The sequence below is a fragment of the Passer montanus genome, unplaced genomic scaffold, assembly GCF_014805655.1.
Source record: "Passer montanus isolate IOZ18808 unplaced genomic scaffold, ASM1480565v1 scaffold22, whole genome shotgun sequence".
NCBI lineage: Eukaryota > Metazoa > Chordata > Aves > Passeriformes > Passeridae > Passer > Passer montanus.
The window spans coordinates 2,546,112-2,559,225 of NW_024366815.1; the positions used below are offsets into that span (position 1 = coordinate 2,546,112).

A 13,114-nucleotide genomic window follows, 5' to 3' on the forward strand; every position below is an offset into this window, starting at 1 on the left:
AAATTACACATTTGTTTTTAGATATCATAAAATAAGAAATTATTTCTCTATTCGATATAGCTTTATGTAGACAAAAGAAAAAAAATTACCAATCACTTTAATTGGTAAATGAAACATTGACCAGAAGACTACAGCAACAATGAAAAAGTGACAAGTCTTCCATTTTTCATAACACATCAAAAGCTCTTACTTGATGCAACTTGAAAAATCTCTCAATCTCCTCTCCATCTCCACCTGTATTGCTCACAAGCAGATGCCGCAGCTGATCAACAGGTCTGAGTTTATGAAACATAACGCTTCCCTAAAAGTAAGGCAAAGCAAGTTAGGCTAAAGTTGTCTTAAGTCTGTTTCATCAGAACACACCCATCTCCATGACATTTATTTTTGGCATTCTGAGTCTTCCTCCACTGCAGCACTAGATAAAAACATACCTGGTCTCCAAAGCCCAGTTCCCAATCACTAGTGAATCAAGGAAAGCAGGCAAGTACTGCAATGGTTAAAAACTCTCCTTAAACTGAGTTAATTTTGCTATTCGTAGCCTAGCACAAAGCACGGAATTACATTCTGCATATGCAAGTATATGCAGAAAAGAAAGGCTTTGTGTATCCTGCAAATCCTGAAAACTGCCAGAAAGAAAAATGCTTGAAGAATTCAAGGCATGGTAAGACTTCACATTAATCACCTTCCCTGCATTCAAACTAACTACTGGAAAGTGCCCAATTAATGCCTTAACAAAACAGTCGCTATTAAACAAATTCTGCTTGCAGGCCTAGAGTTTGCAAAACATTAATATTAATTTAAGCACTATTTTAAATAGCCTATTGGTCAAGATATAGAGTGCCAAAAATATTGCTAAATAGAATCAGAAAAGTAGACAAGTTGGCTTTCTTTTCTTTTTTTTCCCTTTCTGTTCTTTATTATTGTTTCCTAAAACCCTCTTAAAAAATCTCTCCTAGGACTTTTACTATGATAAATAAGAAATTACTAATTCAAATTTCAATTGCCAACAATATTTACTTGAACTATTTTTCTGGGCAGACAGTGATTGTTTCAATTTCGCATAACCAAGGCTAAAGGAACTCCCCAGATTTGTATCTGCAAGGATTTCTGGAGAGCAACAAACACTATTAATACCCTGTATAAAAGAAGTTGATCTAAAACCTTTGAGTAAATTTAAAATAGGTACAGATAGTTCCAACAAACTTCTTCCTGATTCCTTTTTATGTTCAAAATATAATCCTTAAAATATATCTAAAATGAATCATGTACAGGTTTAGATGTAAAGTCCAATTTCATACTTAATTCTTCTGGTAACCTATGTCAAGAAAAATAATACTCACTTGGGCTGAAAGCAGGACAAACTTCTTAGGTGGCAGCATGTGTTGCTGCACAACAACAGGTGAATCAGTTATGGGAATAATGTCTTTATTTAGCGGTGTTACAATCTTCTGAACTTTAAATTCATCGATAGCAGAAAGAGCCCAGGAATGTCCATCAACACGGGTCGTCATCTGAAAAACAGATAGATATTATTCACAGTTTGGCAGCAGCAATGTGTTTTGCACATTCATGGTAATGCTTTACTATTTACTATTTAAAATTGTACAGAACAGAATCTGCTCCTCACACAAGAGAACCCAACAAAAATAAGTTCTTGTACTGTTTAACAAAGTTACCACCAAATTTACAGCTATACATACACTGCTGCTTTTAGGAGAAAGGGAATAATACATTGCTTCTTTTGGGGGCTCGGGATATTGTTTTACATTTAAATGTAAAACAACTTGCAAAGTGAGGCTACTACAATATAAACAGCAACCATCTACTAACCACATTAGAACTAAGCACCGTAGCCACCATGAATTTAAAAGATTTCTTTAAAAAATAAAAGAAAGCTCCAAGTGAATTAAAAATGTTTACAAGACCTTTGCAGTACTTCAAATATAACTCAGGAAGAGATATATGCTAGTGAAGACATTCCAGAAATTGATGTATGCTAACCAGAAGGAATTGCTGCTCAAGAACAGGCTGCAGTTTTGTTTGGGAAACCTAGCTGCTGCTGCCAGATGCCTTGGGAAAAAAGAGGTTGGCACTTGGGATATTCATGTCTAAGTTTTTGCGGGAAGGGATCCGAAACAACTATTAAGTTCTTTTGTAAGTTATTAAACATCAGATTAATCAACTTCAATTGACTTTGAAGCTTTTAACTTACATAATCCCTTCATTCACTCCAATGCTGCTATTTCTTCAGTAACACAATTTTTGATGCGTCACTCCTCTACCTCAGAAGACTTGAAACATCTTTCAGAGATGAAACATGTTTTCCCTGAACTGATACATAAGGCAACTAACCCCCTCCAAACTTCTCTTACAAACCCACTTACATAACAATCAGGAAAATGAAAGTCAGAAATCATCCCACCATGAAATAATGAAGACATTAATCATGTGTGGATTTTAATGAATATATGGCATGTAAGTTTAAATAAGGAATCACAAAGTTTCTAGCATCTACATTTTAAACAACCTTTATCAAAATTTATACTGATCAACACCATTATGGACCAAGGGCCATGTTTTTCTGTCCTTGTGCACAAAATGCAGCATTGCTACAGACAATAGTATTCTCAAACATATTAACTAGAAGTCAAGTCTTAGAAGTTAAGGCAATTGCTTTTGACATAAAGGTTGCATCAAGCTAGAAAAGTATGCTTGAACTAGGGATCCCGACTAAGGGAGGCTCATTCAGCTTTGTAGAATTTCCAAACTCCTCATGAAATTTTCTGTCACCTACTTATTTCTTGCAGACAGTATGACTCAGGTATCTGTTATTAGGAAAGAAAACATAATATGTAGATTTCATCAAAATCATAAAGTCTGCTTTATACCTGCGTTTCCATCATTGGCTTTTGAAAAGGGAATGAATCATGATTGACACACCACAGGATGTCATTATCTTCATTTTCTGAAGCTGCCATCAGCAGGACCCCTAGCAAGAACAGCAGTAGTAAGTCCATATTAGAAGCAATCATCATGCATTAAATGCAAACTCATTAATTCATTCCTAACTTAGCAAAACTCAATCTTTAAGTCATTATCATACAATCTGAACAGCAACTAATATCTGCTGAATTTCTATGTCAGATGGTACTTCAAAAGGTCACTTTTAACACCATTTGCCATCTAAAAGGTAAAACAGATGTTTATAGGGATCAACGTAATAGTGACTGTCACACACAAAGAATAATCTCATTTGAGCCATGTTCCACTGCCTACCTTTGCTATAAAGAGCTCTGTGAACCTTTGCAGGCTTCTCTACATTCGAAGAAGCTGAAAATCCAGGTGGCAAACGGACATGGACCAAGGTTAACATGGAAGGACGAGCTGTTGGATGTTTAAATTGTGACGTACTAAAATATAGTCGGACACCTGAACAAAAGATAAGAAAGGTCACAAACTGTGCAGATACCATTTATCTATTTAAGTAGAGTGGAATTAGCATTGCTTTTTTACCTGCATGTGTGATTGCTAGTAGTTGACAGTCTATGGATTCAGAATTTTCAATCACTGCTATTTGAATAATAGGCTTAAATACAGAACGATCAATTGTTCTGAAAAATAGAACAAAAAAGCCCAATACACTTTTAATCCAAAGAAACGTGCAAATTCTTCAAAATTATATTGTGAAACTATGGGTCTCAAAGGAAGCCTCTTACATTGTAACTGTCATGAACATACCTGGCAATGCTCCCTGCAGCAGAAACTATAGCATTTTGTGAAAGAGAAGTTACTCTGGTCATTCCTTGACCATCTTGCCCCAAATCATAAACCTGCAATTCAATAACACAGCTTAGTGATTTATGAATTAATTAATAAATTCAGCCTCACTAATCAAGAAGTAACTCAAGCTGTATTTTTATTCCGTACTCATGCTTCCACAGAATTGAGGCTACTCTTTCCTCAGAAAAGAAGTTTTTCAAATCTTCAGCATGAACATTGCCACAAAAAAATAAACACAAGTAAGGGCCTGACATAGCTACAGAGAATTCTCAGGTACTGAAGTAAATTTACAGAGGTACCTGTACACTATTACACACATTAATAACAGACCAAAGAGTCATAAGAAGTCACATACTTGCAGGACTCCTTTTTCTGAGCGGGTGTATAAGATATTTCGGGAGTTGTCAATGGCAATTTGAACTACAGGATCTGGAGGAAGAGGAAAAAAACAGAGAACCAGCAAATCAACACCAGACTTGGGAAAGTAAGTTTAGGGACAGAATGTCTATAAAATAATGAACTCAGCTCACAAAAACTGCACTTTCATATAGGACTGCTGCTGTAAGCGATTTAAAACAGCTATCAAATAACACAACTGCTAGTAAACAAACAACAAAAAAAATCCCAGCGAAAAAACCTGTAATTTCAAAATAATTTTTCACTAAACAGTGAAAGAAGGTAAGATTATTCACTTACTATTTTCCATGTTCATGGTGATACCACTAAGCACCTATTAATTTTGTGCTACATATCACTTTAGTTAGAAATGTCAAAGAAATATCAGTTTTTTTCCAGGCTTTGCTATCTACATCCTGAACTAAACACACAATCTGTCTTGATTTTACAGAATCACAAGATTGGAAGAGACCTTCAAGATCATCGAGTCCAACCCGTGCCCTAACATCTCAACTAAACTATGGCACCCAGTGTCACATCCAGTCTTTTTTTCAACACATCCAGGGGTGGTGACTCCACCATCTCCCCAAGCAGGCCATTCCAGTACTTTATCATTCTTTCTATAAACAACTTTTTCCTAACATGCAACCTATATTTCCCTTTGCACAGCTTAAGACTGTATCCTCTGGTTCTGTCAGTTGCTGCCTGGAGAAAGAGGACATTCCCCACCTGACTAGAGCCACCTTTCAGGAAGTTGTAGAGAGAGATAAGGTCACCCCTGACTCCATACAAACTGTTCCATCACCTTACCAGGTACTGAGGTCAGGCTAACTGGCCTATAATTACCAGGATCCTCCTTCCCACCCTTTTTGTGAATAGGCATCACATTAGCCAGCTTCCAGTCATTTAGCACCTTTGTTCAATTCTTCTACAATAATGAGCCACTGCAAGTATCAATGACAATAACTAAGTACTCTGAGTAAGCAAAATATTCAGACTGACATCTTGGTAGCATTATTTAAAAGATTACATTAAATTATTGGCTAATAAGAACTTTAATATCAGTACTTACCATCCTCTGAGAATGTGAACTGTAGCAATGAAGGAATAAGAAAAGACAGCGCACTCTTTGAATGATTAATTTTTCTACAGCGCTGGCTAAACCAGCCTGCTTCAGCCTACAATTTAAAACAAATACAGCATTGAAAGAAAAAGCAAAAAAAACCCAAACAAACTAGGAGCGATATTAAAAGTCATTCAAAGGACAAGTATGAAAACAAGTAAAGATCTAACTGCAAACTTTGATTTAATTGAACAAGTATGTATTATTCAATGGAAAGAAAACAGTGATCATTAAAACAAAAATTTTGCATAAAAAACTGTGATCTGGAGGAAGAGGAAAAAGAGTGCAGATAATGCAATTTGAACTTTTGAAGTTGACCAAAACTGCACTGCTATTCCCCACACAAACACTACTTCTTCAAATAAAATGCATCTACCCTAAGCTGGTGTATGACCAAGACATGCAACACAATTACAGAAGAAAAGAGACCACAAACTTGACCTGTTTTAGAACTATTATCGCTGAGATCCCACAACAGTGAAACAATGAAACAATCCTGTTGTTATGAATAGAAAGTTGTATTTTTTTAAGTTTCGGAGTTTAAAAAAAAAAAAAACCAAAAAAAACCAAAACCACTCGGACCCGTCAGACCCCTTTAGGTTCGCTGCCGAAGAAAAGCCCTTAATCACCCGTTAATGGCCGGTGATTAACTATTGTTCCTCTGATGCTGGCCGTATGCCAAAAAGATACCAAGGGAAACCCTCCAGGGTAAAGAGAATGGGCAGTGACACCAGAGACAACATGCAAATAAGAATGCAGTGCACCCTGGGTTTTTACAGTTTTACAATTTTCACAAAAAAAAACCCTAAAATCACGAGCCAACAAGTGACTTAAGTGACGTCTAAGGATGGGAGCATAGTCCCGTACCTGCTTGGACCTTTTTGTTTCTCACCCTAACCTGAAAAGAAACTGATTAAAGAGACCCCCCGGGTTTTTAAACAAACAAACCAAGGACTCCACGACTCTCCCGTGAGGACAGAGTCCTCAATTCTGTCTGCAGACCAGCGGACAAAGCTGCATCACCCTCCTTCTTCGTGCCACGCCTGGGAGCAACGGCGGCGAGGGCGCAACCCGTCGATTTCTCCCCACCTGAGCTGATTCTTCTTAATAAAGGCATTAAAAAGGAGAAAGATCTCCTGCCCATTTATTTCACCTCTGTGTAAAAACAACAGTCACCTGGTATGCTACTTCATATAAGCAGCCATCTTTTCCCGCCAGGAAGATCCTCCCGTTATCAGTGGATGTGATTGCCAGGATGTAGGTGTTGTCAGTAGGGAGCGAATACAGAGGATCTGGTAGCAGCTGCATTCCTCCAGACATGCTGTCATTGAGTGATCCAGTACCTTCAGTAAATAAAAAATCATAAATCCTTTTTAGTTTTTAAGCTGTTTTAATAAATGGTACAAGTCTGTGATAAGAAACATTTCAGAAACTGGAAAAACTACAGAAAATTTAATAGTCATGAAAATATTCTCAAACAGCTTTTGTCCATGTGAACTGCAGAGTAACAAATCCATTCTACGTAGGTTTCCAAGGAAGAAAACGCAATATTTTTCATTTCTGTAGACTGTTCTCTCCTCTAAATCACACCAAGTCCAAAACGAGGTTTCTACTTGTTTTCTCTTTCACACTGACACATTATTAAAAAAAAAAAAAAGTAGCATGATTCTCTCACTTTTACCAAACAATTTTTTCTCTTAGCATATATGGCATAAAAACATGCTATCAGGTTCTCAATTTTAGTGGTTGGAATACAAATGCCAACAAAGTTAATGAACTCTATTCACAGTTTCAAGATTCATGCACCTATCTTCTCTCCCTCTCCAACATCCTGTTTAATTAATAGGGGGACCTGTTTCAAAAGCTTTTTTTTACATTAAATAGGTGAGTAATAAAACCCAATGCTTCTCATGGAGTCCATGATCCAGAAAGTGCACATACCACAAAAATTATCTTCCCTGCTTGTAACATGATTTAAAGATTTAAAAATAAGCAAGGCACTTGGCACAGGGGGTTTTTTAACTTTTTTGAATGACTACTAATAAAATCGCCATGTGTAAATACACATGGGAATTAACACACTGGGGAAGGGGAGAAGAGAGTATTACCTGATTGTAGATTAGAACAATGAAGCCCTAAAATCACAATATCCACAGGAGTAGCCAGAACAAGTAAGTGTCGTACATGAGGCTGGAAGATACCTAAATAAAAAAAGAAAATTTTAGTTGGCATCCTGCTTCTCTGATCATAATGACGTAAGCAAATAAATCCACTGGAAAGCCACATCAACTGATTATACGAACAGTATAATAAGTCCAATAATGAACAGTATAATCAGTAATTATACTGATTTGAACAGTCATATGAACAGCCTAATGATCTGTGGAATTCTAGAATTAGAAAGGAGTATCAACCAGCAGCTCAACTTCCACCTCATGACACACAGGACATTTAAAACAACACTTTTCTCCCCAACATGCTTCTTTTAAACTCAATTCATTTGCCAATTCAACTTTGACCTTAGTGTTATCTTAGCAGTAGATACTGAAATAACTGGGAGAGCTAGAAACCAGAATCTCATGGAAATTATCACTTGAATATGTAAATTTATAAACAAATGTTAAAGCATGATGTGGCAAAAAAATATTATTTTTGGATCATAATTCATTCTTAAAAGTTTCTAAAATCAAAACAAACCCATATAGTCTGTGTATACATATATATATATACACACACAAAACACAGATTTATACATAACATAGAATCACAGGCTGGAAAAGACCTCCAGGACCACTGAATCCAACCTTGAGACTGAACACCACCAGGTCAACTAAACAATAAGCACCAAGTGCCACATCCATGCATTAAATACATATGCATGTTAATACCTACGCATATATAAAATGAAAAACGTATTTTGGCTTTTATATTACCTTACATTGCATTATTTGCATAAAATACAAATGCATATATACATAAAGACTGAAAAAAGTACACAGAAGGTTCAGTACTGTCCAATTCTAATCTCTGTCATAATATTCCTTACCTGCCTTTGGCTTTACAAGGCCCACTGCAAGAATAGTTTCACTGAGGCCATCAAAATAAGCCAGATCTCCTCTGTCAATAAATACACAAAAAACTGCATTAAATTGTTCATATAACTTCACATAAAAACAAGTACATTAAATCAATGTATATTTCAAAATTATTAAGGCTTTTGCAACACTCTGAAGCCATCTACATCTTTCAGCGAAAGCAGGTCATTTGAGTTGCTTGAAGCTCCTACAGTTGATTTTCAAAGCAAATCCAACTGCAGCATTTTGTATTTTTGGATTTTGTTAATTCATACAGTCTACTCTGAAATACAGTGCAGCATCTGCAATACTGATTAACATCAAGAGAAGAAAATCACATGGGATTTTTTTCCCCATGAAAATTATCTGATGCAAAAATTCCCAACTTCTTCCCCACCATCTACCACTAACACCATGCAGTCTTGTTTTCTTTGGGAAATGCATTTCATACGCTCTGACACAATGTAAATTTATAGATAGTAGCTATTCTGAACTTTGGGGTTTTTTTAGAAAATGCAACAATATGTACAAAGCAATTCTTACTACACAAATCCCTACTAAGTGGGCAAATAAAGATGCAAACATGCAAACTATAAACTGATCAATGCCATTTCAGAATGTACTGAACTTATGTTCATCCATAAAGTAAGCAAGGATGGAGAGTTTCAATTATGATTGAAACCTCAAAATGAACCTCAAAATACTAATGCCCTATTACTTACTGTTGTGGGAATTACTTGTCACTGCACATGCATCTCAGTACTTACTAAATCTACCTATATAAGTTAGGCAATTAGAGGGATTTTTATCTACTTTTTCAGCACAAGCAAAGCCCTTGCCTAAGAAGAGCAGTAACTTTAGGACATTAGATATGTCTGACTCAAAGCAAATACATTTTCCTTTCTCTCACCTGTGGATGATTTGGCATCAATACTACTAACTCTTACAGATCATATGCTTACTATTCAAAAGTTTTAGTAAAACCTAAAAGGAATTAACATCAGTTAAACTGAACAGCACACCTCCATGTTTCCAGTAAACAATCTCCCACTGCTCCAGAAGTTGCTTACTTCTGGTATAATACTAATAGAACAACATCAGGAATGCATCCCCTACGTACCCATCCTCATAGTTCCACATGAAGATGTCACTGTCAATGGTCAGCCAAGCTCTGCTTATCTCTGGAAATACTCCCATCATACAATTGCACTGCATATCTGGAGCACTGCTGATGTAAGGACTAAATGCATTTTGGGTAGCAATAGCAAATCCTCTTCAAAGCATTTTTAAAAAATCATTAAAATATAGTATTACACAAACTTCACATTTCTATTCTTCATTTAGAAACCAATTCCACCAACAACTCTAGCAGATGTGCCCTGTTACCACTGAGAGTGTTATTAAGAGAACCTGAACAACATTGAAGCTTTTTGCGGGGAGTCTGACAAAAAGATTGGGGAAGAAAAATATGGAGGAAAGCTGTTCCTAATATTACTTCTTACACAATCTAGGACATTTGTTTACATAAGGATACGTCCAAACTGCTCCACTAGCTCTGGTGGAAGTGGGACTCTGCGGACTGAGCTGATTTCTGGAAGATTGGGTATTGACAACAAACCTGGTCCTTGTAAAGGATAATCCATATCTGACATACCAGATACAGTAGGGCTACCTACAAATAAGAAAAAAAAATCAAATGCCTTGATGTTGCAGAGACTTTAAACATGTAAATAAAAAAATCTCACAAGATACACACGGACAGTGGTTTCTGTAGGAGCAAAACCACAAACAACAAATCTAAGTCTCAAATGAGGTAAGAGCAAACAGATTTGCAAACATTTATAATAACTCACCTGGACTCCAGCCTGCTCTTTACTCCCTTTTCTCTGTGATACCCTGCATTGCTTTTTCTATTGTATGGCCAGACATGAACAAGCCAGAAGCACATTCCTTCACCTAGAAAGGCTGTGTCTACTCTCACACCCGACTTAAAACACCTATATATATTCACTGTTTTACCTGCTGTGTATCCACGGCCTGCCAGAGCAGCTACACTGTGGCTATGCTATCACTGCACAACAGAAAGCAGATGCTTTTTGTTTATATCGAACCGACTTAAGACACCTATATATATTAACTGTTTTACCTGCTGTGTATCCACGGCCTGCCAGAGCAGCTACACTGTGGCTATGCTATCACTGCACAACAGAAAGCAGATGCTTTTTGTTTATATCCAGCCACTTCTGGATATATCTGACTAGAATGCCTCTTCAGAGCCCATTTTGCCAGCCAGTCAGCACTACTGAGAAAGAAATGCTGTCTCCGTGTGTTGAGGAGGACAAAACGAATTTTTGGTGGGAGGAAGTACATCTTATACCATAAGTGTGTCACAAGACTGCAGACAAAAAAGAAAGTCAAGCTTAAGAGAGCTTTCCAGGCTGCGTGCAACTTAGGCATGCTGGGCGGCACACGGCTACCATAAGTGCATTCTGCACGGGACGTCCCAACAGCAAGAATGGGAAATTAGAGCCGTTTCCGTCACGTTTCAGAGGGACAGAAGGCACCTGAAGCCCACACGTGGTGCCTGCAGTGCTCACATCCACAGCCCTCACCCGCGCACCGAAGCGGACACCGCACGGCCCCACCCCGCGACCGGGACGCCTCCTCACGCCCGGCCCCAGTGCCCGAGCAGGGCCCGCAGCCCGCACGCGTGTCCCGCCGGGCCGCGCCGGCCGAGGCCGCCCCGCGCCGGGGCCCGGGGCCGCAGGGATCCTCTTCGCCCACCTGGCGCCGGCACCGCCAGCAGCTCCGACAAGTCCGGGTAGCAGCGGTCATCCTGGATCTGCCGGTCGATGATGCGGCCGGCGATCTCCAGCGCCTCCTGCGCAGCGGGCGCGGCGGGGCTCGTGGCGGCTGGCATCGCGACAGAAGGACGGCGGCCACAGAAGGACGGCGGCGACACGGCGATGGCGGGGCCGCGCTCTCGCGCCGCTCCACCGCCCGCCCAATCCCGGCAGGCCCCGCGCGCCAGGCCGCTTCCGGCGGCGGGAAACGGGGGAGGGGAAGGGAAGGGAAGGGAAGGGAAGGGAAGGGAAGGGAAGGGAAGGGAAGGATGGCCTGGCACAGGCGGTCGCTGCCGGCGCGGATCAGTGGAAGAGCCGACCGAGAGGGAACCTCATCAGTGCTTCAATATCTCAGGAGGGAGGAAGGGATGCCAAAGGGATGAACCAGGCTCTGCGCGGTGGTGTTGAGCAAGAGGGGAAGAAGCAATGGGCAGAAACTAACGCACAGGAAGCATTAGCATGAGGGAAATTTTTCAAATTCCCATCTGAGCGTGAGGAAGAAGTTCTTTATTGTGCAGTGCCCGAGCACTGGAGCAGATTGCCCAGGGAGGCTGTGCCGTGTTCCTCACTGGAGATACCCGATTTGTTTGGGTGTGCCGTGTGCTCTGGGATGGCCCGGCTCAAGCAGGGAGGCCAGAACAGATGGCCCGCAGTGGTCGCCAGCCTGACCCATCACAGCTCGAACAGGCTGCGTGCATCCCCGGTGCCCTCAGGGCCACCTCAGGGACAGGCATGGTCTGCTCTGCAGCCCCCCAAGGCACAGGGTGGCCCCAAGAAGAGCAGTGGGAAGCGGCTCCTGTCCTCTAAGGTGGTCCTGGGCAGCTCCCTTCCCGCCCCGGTGACAGCCCAGTCAAAGGCAGGGTCTAAGATCACGCATATATCACATATATACTGGATCTCTCAAAGGTTGGACCCATCGATCTCAGAGATCTTTTCCAACATAAATAATTCAGTGGTTACTTGCTGCCAGCTTGATGGGATACTGTGGAATGACAGTATAGCTCAGATTGATGCAGACATGCAGATTTGGAAAGAAAATCCAAGGCAGACGAGCAGCTGCTGGAGAGGTTTCAGCAAAGACAGCAGCAGTAGTAGTAGTAGTATACTACTACTACTACTATATTAATTATTTTCATACAAGAAAATATAAAAATATATCACGTATATAATTTAGATATATAAGATATATATGTAATACTTGTATATACCAACAGAATATAAGATTTGTTATTCTAGTAGGTTGTAATAATATGAATATATAGTAGAATTAAGTAATAATAATATTATAATGATTAGGGATCTGGAACATCTCATTTACAAGGAAAGCCTGTGAGAACTGCCTCAGTCTGGAGCAGACTGAGAGGGGATTTTATCCATGTATATAAATATCTCAAAAGCAGATGCCAAGAGAATGGTGCCAGATTCTTTTCTATGGTACCTAGTAATAGGATGAGGTGCAATGGCCATAAACTGAAACAGAAGTTCTAGCTCAACATGAGGATGAACTTCTTTGCATTGAGGGTGGCAGAGCATGGGAACAGAATGCCAGGGAGGTTATGGAGTCTCCCTCTCCGAAGACATTCAAACCCTATCTGAATATGCTCCTACGTAGCCTGCTTAAGGTGACCCTGCCTTGGCAAGGGGCTTGCACTAGATGACCTCAAAAGGTTCCTCCCAGCCCTAAAAATCCTATGATTCTGTGATTTTGTGTGCATTGATACAAGCCAAAACCAAGCTTAAATCAGGCTCCTCCAGACTTGAGCCCCTCAAGATCTGAATACAGGTCTGAGTCCAACTTTGCAAATTTTTGTTGTTGTTGTTGTTGTTCATCTGTAACTAGCTGGACAGTAATGATTGTGCAGTTGTGTTGTGAACATTGTACACTTGGCTAATCTTTT

The 13,114-nt window shown here is 39.7% G+C and overlaps 1 protein-coding gene across 2 annotated transcripts in view; it reads right to left on the reverse strand.

The window, feature by feature from the left end:
• The window catches only part of NUP155 (nucleoporin 155), a 31,004-nt gene extending 19,593 nt beyond the window's left edge, over nucleotides 1-11,411 (reverse strand). For both annotated transcript variants that reach the window (XM_039709747.1, XM_039709746.1), the window contains exons 1-14: nucleotides 11,158-11,411; nucleotides 9,908-10,045; nucleotides 9,494-9,590; nucleotides 8,346-8,416; nucleotides 7,408-7,500; nucleotides 6,476-6,642; nucleotides 5,249-5,354; nucleotides 4,136-4,209; nucleotides 3,739-3,830; nucleotides 3,514-3,611; nucleotides 3,277-3,429; nucleotides 2,889-2,989; nucleotides 1,341-1,511; nucleotides 191-301 (exon numbers count right to left, since the gene is read on the reverse strand). In XM_039709747.1, the coding sequence (XP_039565681.1) occupies nucleotides 191-301; nucleotides 1,341-1,511; nucleotides 2,889-2,989; nucleotides 3,277-3,429; nucleotides 3,514-3,611; nucleotides 3,739-3,830; nucleotides 4,136-4,209; nucleotides 5,249-5,354; nucleotides 6,476-6,642; nucleotides 7,408-7,500; nucleotides 8,346-8,416; nucleotides 9,494-9,590; nucleotides 9,908-10,045; nucleotides 11,158-11,293 (1,608 nt within the window). In that variant the 5' untranslated portion in view covers nucleotides 11,294-11,411. The remainder of the gene's footprint in view (nucleotides 1-190; nucleotides 302-1,340; nucleotides 1,512-2,888; nucleotides 2,990-3,276; nucleotides 3,430-3,513; nucleotides 3,612-3,738; nucleotides 3,831-4,135; nucleotides 4,210-5,248; nucleotides 5,355-6,475; nucleotides 6,643-7,407; nucleotides 7,501-8,345; nucleotides 8,417-9,493; nucleotides 9,591-9,907; nucleotides 10,046-11,157) is intronic.
• Between the last annotated feature and the right edge of the window lie 1,703 nt (nucleotides 11,412-13,114).